The 7,598-nt window shown below is 41.8% G+C and overlaps 1 protein-coding gene across 4 annotated transcripts in view; it reads left to right on the top strand.

Moving 5' to 3' along the window:
• Positions 1–7,598, top strand: part of AGPAT4 (1-acylglycerol-3-phosphate O-acyltransferase 4) — a 124,982-nt gene that overhangs the window by 18,861 nt on the left and 98,523 nt on the right. For all 4 annotated transcript variants that reach the window (XM_006021904.3, XM_006021903.3, XM_025202006.1 and 1 more), the window contains exon 2: positions 5,052–5,293. In XM_006021904.3, coding sequence (XP_006021966.1) covers positions 5,116–5,293 — 178 coding nt within the window. In that variant the 5' untranslated portion in view covers positions 5,052–5,115. The remainder of the gene's footprint in view (positions 1–5,051; positions 5,294–7,598) is intronic.

Here is a 7,598-nt window from a genome sequence, read left to right on the forward strand (position 1 = left end):
CCCAGCTCCCTAAGCAGGCAGCTGTGGCTCTTCCCCCTTGGTGGGGCAGAGTGGGACAGATGCCGGCCCGGGGCTCCACACCCTGCCAGTTGGGACTAGGTGTAGTATCAGTTAACCATTTGGCTGATACACTGGAATTGGAGGAGGTTAAACAGATAATTTAAAAAATCATATTTACATCCCTACTAGAAAAGAATACCTCAACTTCTGCTTAACTGTTAAACCAATACGTTTCTATTCTATGCTATACGTTTCCAGTCTCAAAAGTGAATTCAAAATTAAAAAATAATAAATGGGGGGGGAGGATGGCCATGTGAACAACTTACCTTTTTTCCCGTCTTAATGACAGGTTTTTTTTCATAATGCATGTGCCATGTTGCATTACTATTCAAACTGCAGAACAGTGTTACTTTAATGTTATTTTTAGGTTCTACCCAGTACAAGGAAGCAGACGGAAATCTTTGTTATACAAAAGGTGCATTTTTACACAAATAATAGGATTGAGATCACTAGTAATCCTTTTCACGTACGTCACATTGCAGCTCTGGGTGCATGTAGTGTGCCTGTGAAGGTGGAGCTTTATCAAAAAAAATCTTTATTGAGACCTAGCCAAATAGTCCCCTTACTGTTTGCTTCAAAGTAAGTTTCAAGTATGGTGTGAAACACAGACCGTCTAGGTAAAGTCAGTTTGGCTTATTTTACAGGTATTACAATGATGTTTAGGGACACTAACCCAGAATCAAGGCCCCTTAAGCACTATCCCAAGTAAAAGGAGTCCTGAAGAGCTTCCCTCTTAAGACTTTTGTGACATTACTAGCTCCCATTTTGTAACTCCCCAGAACTGGAAGGCCAAAAATTGCTTGTCTGAGGAGGACATTTCTAAATTTAAGTTACTGTGGTTAGATATTTAGTTGTGTCTTAGGAAAAGAAGTTCCACCCTGCTATTCTCATCATTGGTTTGTTTTTTTGTTTGTTTGTTTGTTTTATTAGCGTGATATTATATGACCTCTGGGCCTTTCCAGTTGAATTTGACTTCCTTGATGGTTGGTCAAAAAAATGTCTTGCCTTTTTAAGCATATTCTGGTACAGTTCAGTATAAGATGAGACAAATGTTGCTGAAATCAACTGAGGGAACAGCTCATTGTTCCTATAACCATAACATGGCTTTTTAAATATGAGCCAATAGAAGTCAGTGGGAGTTTTTCAGTAAGCACCGTGGTACCAATATTTATGGTGCTGCCTATAGACACAGTCCCATAAAAAGCATATTTCCTATCCAAAATCCATTGTCATCTGAAATCTGTAAGGGAATAGTATCCCTTAACACTGTCCTGAGCTTTTCTAAGCCTGCTTCTTGTGGAAGTGGAATTAATTGGGGAAGGGAAATGCAAATTATTGTGATGGGCGGGATAAATATATCCAGGATAGTGTCATCAAAACCCTTGCAGAACTGGAATGATATGGCTTTTTTTTTTTTTGTCATGTGGCTAAGGAAAATCTTTTAACTGCTTAGTTTGGCTTTATAACTGGAAGAATAAATATAATGGAAGGTTTGTGCTTTTATATATTGCTTTCATGGTTATGTTAGTGAGAAGCAATTGCAGTCAAATGCTTTCAATGGAAACTTACTTGGGTTTTGGGTTTTTTGTTTGCTTGTTTTTTGTAATTTGAGATAATGTTTCTTGTAATGTGGTAGAGGCAAAGCAGAGATGTTTAGTGTTTTCTTCCAGGAGAATCACTGCTCTTTTGTGTGCAGACACTCCAGCTTTTTCTCCCAGAACAAAAACAGTTGATCTGGGAGAAAAATAACCTGACTACAACAAAGTAGAAATAGCTCCTGAGAGAGTTTCTCCTGGGGGAATGAACGTTGGCTTTCCTATGGCTCCACTCCAGCTAGTCTCTGGCAGGAGTTAAGCTGAGGGAAAAGCTCTTGTGCCTTCCAGAGGCCAGGTCCACCCTGGTCTGGAGAAAGCGTGGGCATCAGCTGCTCCTGCCTCCCTCATAGACTGGGAGGGAAGGAAAGGAACTGTTTCGTACCTGCTTCTAACACCACAGTCCATGGTATGAGAAGTGGGCAGGGGGCTTTGTCCTTTCTCCAGGCCTCCTAGAAATGAGAGAACTGGAGTAGCCTGTACCTTTCTCAGATGGGGTCATGGCTTGAATTGAACATTTTGTACGTGGCCAATATTATCTACAGTGGTGACTCCAGTCACTGACTTTCTGATTGATTGATTGATTGATTTTTGCATAAAGACAGAATGAGGCTGGCATGCAGACAAAAGGTTAAGATGGTAAAGTCTTGATATTTGGTTTTCTGTTATTCCGGGGTCTCCAGATTTGGCACGTAGATAAGTAGCTGTTCAGAACTATAAACTCTCCCTGGTAATACCCTGTCAAGTGGGGTTATTTCCTTTGTCAGGCACTTCTGCACAGAAGGTAGAAGAGATGACATTTGTATTAATGATACTGACTTTGAGTGGTGAAACAAGAATTATTTCTGATCCATTTTACCTGTTCAAGGGATATTGCCAGGAGTTAAGGCACTGAAGCTAACCTATATTAAAATTGTTCTGTGGTGATTTGAAATCTTTCTTCATTCATTTGTTTAGAGTCCTCTACTGAGGACTTGGGCATTAGGCATTGAATTACAAGGTTCTGTTCTGCTGGTTCTTTGGCAGCAGTCCCCAAATATTGCTGTGACAGCTTTGCTGCTAAGATTGTTGAGGATGTGCATTAAGCAATAAGCCTAAGACTTGATGATTTGGAGCTGCTTTTGGCTACTAGGTGAAAAGTGATACACTTTTCTTAAGAGAATGATCTCTTCTCTCTCTCTCTCATTGGAAGTAAGGACTTCCATTGGACTATCATTGATAGACTGTCACTATCATTGGACTTCAGTGGAAGCAAGATGTCGACCAATGCTCCCCCCCCCCCCCCCTTTTGTGGGGTCTGAAGTTTCAGGTTAAACATTTAAAATTTTTATATTTTTAAATGTTTAACCTGAAACTTCAGAACCCACAAAAGGGGGGGGAAACCTATTGATGTGTTCAAAGGTTTGGAGTCTTCAATTTGCCCAGCTATTTTAAGGTCATTCACTTTTTTTTAGCTTTAAGACAAAATACAAAATAAGGAGTCAGTCTTGCAAGATGCTGAATCTCTGGTTCAATCTAGTCAAACACTTCAGTGTGTGGGTGTCTTTAAGCATATAAATGGTCCATTAATGAATGAAGTGGAACTACTCACTTGCTTAAAATTAATTGTGGGAAGTTCTATACTAGATTGAGCCAAAGCTTTTAACAGCTGGCAGAACTATCAGAAATTTCCAGCACCCTGTGTAAAAATTTGTAATGGATTCCTGCTCTGATAACAGGATTTGTTTTTGTCTATTATTTTCGTTAAACTAGGCATCCGAAGGAGGTTTTCTGGGATGTATGTAATGTGGTCTTTGAGTCTAGAAGTCTGTAAGAAAACAACTAGGTGAAAAACAGAATGTTATTTGTATAGCTTTAAAAGAACATTATTTTTAAGTCTTATTGTTCTACACTACCTCATGGACTAGGCTCGGATTAGCAATGAAAAGAGATCGTAATGTGGGCAGGATGGTATTTTGTAGCAAAGAGATTTGACTTCAGAAGAACCGTTAATTTTTTGTTCTCAGTTTGGCCCTTCTTTTAATGGAGGCCAAAGATAAAGTATATGAGTAGGCGATCACGTTCCCTTCCCTAGGACTCCTTGCAAAACTTCGTAATTCATGGTTGGTTTGTTCCACAGTTTCTCAAGGTTGTAAGCTTTGGGGCTGATCATGAAGGTGCCAAAGTCTAATTATTATTTGAAATAAGATCTTTCAAATAAGATTTTATTATATATTATAAATAAAATAAGATATTAGTTCAAATAATAAATATTGGGCCTGTGTGAATAGGGAAGTATTCGATTCTGATTCGGATTTGTCCAATTTGGAGGACAGCAATTCAATTTGGTGATTTTGAATTACTGTCCCCATTCAATTCGGTCAAATCAGAATTGGAGATTTGGTGCTGATTGGGATCAGCTAGGAAAAGGCAGGCACAGCCGGGTAGCTGCAGGTTCTCCCGTGGCTCCTCCAGCTGTGCCTGCTTCTGCCCTGGGTGGGAGGAGCCATAGGAGAAGCCCCCATGGCTGCCCTGCCCAGCCCCAGCCTCCTGGCACTTTAAAGAAAAAAAAATATAGCCCTGCACTCACTGCTGTAGCAGCAGTGATCAGGGCCTCTGAGGACTCATTCAGAGCTTCCCCCACCATGGAGCAGTGGGGGGCAGTGGGGATCACCCCCTGCCGTTTGGCACCCTTGCAGCAGCTGTCGCATGGCATGGGTGCAGTGCAGCTCAGCAGGGTGCTGCACACTGTCCAGGAGCTGGGGCTGAGCGCTGCTAGGCTCCAGCAGTTGGCTAGAGTCCAGCCATGGGGCTTCTCCCGTGGCTTCCCCCACCTGGGGCAGAGGCAGGCACAGCTGGAGGAGCCGTTGGAGAACCTGGAGCTGCCTGGCTGTGCCTGCCTCTCCCTGGCTGATCTGAACCTCCGAATCTTTTCCAAATCGATTTGGGGGCTTCAGATTCTATTCAGACTCCTCTAATGGGCCTTCCGACTTTTGATTCAGAAATTTGGCCACCGAATCGGGTCAAATCTCCTCCAAATCGAATTGGTGACTGAAGCTTCACTCAGCTCTAATAAGTATAATATCTTATTATTGTTTTGAATGCAATGGTGAGTTCTGTTACATGCTTTGTCTGTACGGGATGTAGGGATAGTACCTTTGGTATGTCATAGCCATCTGTTTGAGCTAGTAAAAAAGAAAAAAATTGTGCATGTTGGCTTTGCTAGCAAAGTTGATTGTAAATCTGCTGAAAGTATGGCTTTCCATGTTTTTGCTTTGTAAATATTTGGTTTTTTCCCCTTGAATGAAAAAGATTAAATATTTTAATGAGATTTAGTAGGAAAACAGTCTATTAATGTTAGCTATCTGTGCACAGAAGAAACTTCATTAATTTCTGACAGATAATATATTTATTTTGCAGGTTATCTTCTGAATACTTGGATCTTGCTTTTTTTGGAAGTGTTCCCTTGCATTCTTAACGAAACATGGACATCACTGGCTTTCTGAAGTCTCAGTTCATTTGTCACCTTCTTATCTGTTATATATTTATAGTATCTGGACTGATAATTAATTTCATTCAACTCTTCACGCTTATACTCTGGCCAATCAACAAGCAGCTCTTCAGGAGGATCAATTGCAGGCTGGCGTACTGCATTTCGAGCCGTAAGACTACTTATTTAAATTAAACTTTTATGTCCGTACCTTGTCTGATGAATGAGTTCTTAGCTAGTAGTCTAATATCAGTTTTTGAATTGATGTGTAAAATCCTTACCCTGAATTAAAAAGCACGCAAATGTTTTGTCAAAATGTGCTAGCATATAACTGCTGTTCATATTGGGCCATTCACTTGATGTAGAATAAGGGGGAGACTTTTCGTCACCCTAAGAAAAACCTCTATTCTGCTTTCTCTCAAGAAAAAAATATTGAGAAATCACAGAATGATTTAAAACTAAAATTCAGTGGCATCATGTTGGTAACTGTATTGTTACATATATTAGGATGAAAGAAATTTAGAATATCAACTTTATGTGTAGAAATCTACTTGGAGTAAGCTAATTTTTTTTTTTTTTAATTGGGTAAGTCTTCCAATTTTCAGTACCGTTTTGGAGACATAAGGTGTGTGCTTAAGTGACTAATTACTAGGGCTCTGCAAAGCTTCAGCTGCTGATTTTGATTCGGAGGAGATTCAGCCTGATTTGTATGTAGGAAAAAAACATTTAAAAGCTGTGTCTATGGCTGAATCTCCGAATCCAAATCGAATCAGGAAGCCATTAATCTCTCCGAAATTGAATTGGAGGCTTCCAATTCAATTTAGAGAGATTCGATGATTCGGCCATAGACACAGCTTTTAAATGGGTTTTTTTCTACATACCTCAAGGTACCAGGTGCAGCTTGTGAACACTGAGATGGTGGGGTGGATGGAGTGTCCCAGAGGAGCGTGGGGGGGAAGGGGGCACCCCCCCCCGGCTTGGCGACTGGTGCCTCCTGGTTTGGGGGGGGCACCCAGGGTCCTCCAGCAGCCAATCACCAAGCCAGGAGGGTGCAGGGGGCATCCCCCGCACACTCGGCAGCAGACCCGGAAGTGGACCAGAAGTACTTCCAGTCCACTTCTGTGTCTGCTGCCAAGCACATATGGGGGAGGAGGGCCTCCCCATGCTCCTGTAGGATGCCTCATCTGCCCCACTATCTCAGTGTTCATGAGCCTCCTGGTATCTTGAGGTGTGTAGAAAAAAAACATATCGCTGATTCGCTGAATCAGAATAGAATCTTCAGCTTCAGCAGAATCAAATTCGGACAGTGATCCGAATCAACTAATCGAAATGCTGTCCCCCGAATCAGGCCGAATCCAAATTTGAATATGGCCTGCTTTGCATACCCTTACTAATTACATGCGTCTCAAATGAACTATGAACAAATATGTCCTTGAATAGCTATGTATCTTCTGAACTGTTGCATGTAAGTACAGTATCTCTGTGGCTTATTGTAATTTCTACGAGTATCATATATAGAATATATTAACTAGACTGCTAACTTAGAGTGAAATGGGCATCTTGTTTTAAAAAACGCCTTCAGAATTTTGGTTTCATATGTTTTCTGTGGAAGAACTCAGGATATGTGTAAGACATTATTCATAGAAAGGCAATGGGCCAGATTCTTCCATTCTGACTCACAGGTAGCTTGCTACATAAACGGTTCCATTGAAATTTGTGATAGCTGCAAAGTAAGGCACTACTCAGTGTGGATAAAGGTAGCAGAATCTGCCTTGGCATCTGTTTTATTAATTGCGGGGGGGAGGGCGTTCCTTGTACCCATGGCCAAATATAAACAGCGCAACTTTATAGTGGGGGTGTTAGGGAGGATGATTGATCTCATATGGGACTCTCAGGAGCAACTCCATGGAACTTGAAGAAATTAAAGTAGTGTAAAACAGAGGTAGTTAGTAGGGCTGCACGAGGCTCTAGACAGAAATTCGGATCTGGAGAAGCTTCAGAAGCAGCATGTCCGGGTTGAAGCGCTGGCCTCGTTAGGCTTCCCAAAGCAGTTTGGAGCTTCCGAAGAACCTTGGAGATTCGGCCGTAGGGTATAATGGGGAATCAATTAAATATCTATTTTGTTGGGGTTTTTTTGTCTGATTTGGATGAAATTTTCAGGGGTGGTAGACTCTGCAGAGAGCATGAAGTCTGCCAAGTTTCAAGAAGATTAGTGCAGGAGCCTGGGGGTAACTGTACCCCAAATTCTTGTAACACATAGACGTGACAGGAGTTTGGCTTTCAACACAGGGAGGTCAAAACTGCAGGGGTGGTAGCTCTTGCTGAGGCCACAAAGCCTGCCAAGTTTCATGGAGATCAGTGTAGGGGTTTGGGGGGAACTGCCCCACAAGCTGCAGACAAGCAAAACTTGTGCCATGGGTGACACTGTGTATGTTAAGGCGCAGCAGGGTGACAGCTGCAGGGATGGTGGCCCCTGC

The sequence above is a fragment of the Alligator sinensis genome, unplaced genomic scaffold (genome assembly GCF_000455745.1).
Source record: "Alligator sinensis unplaced genomic scaffold, ASM45574v1 scaffold682_1, whole genome shotgun sequence".
Classification (NCBI taxonomy): Eukaryota; Metazoa; Chordata; order Crocodylia; family Alligatoridae; genus Alligator; species Alligator sinensis.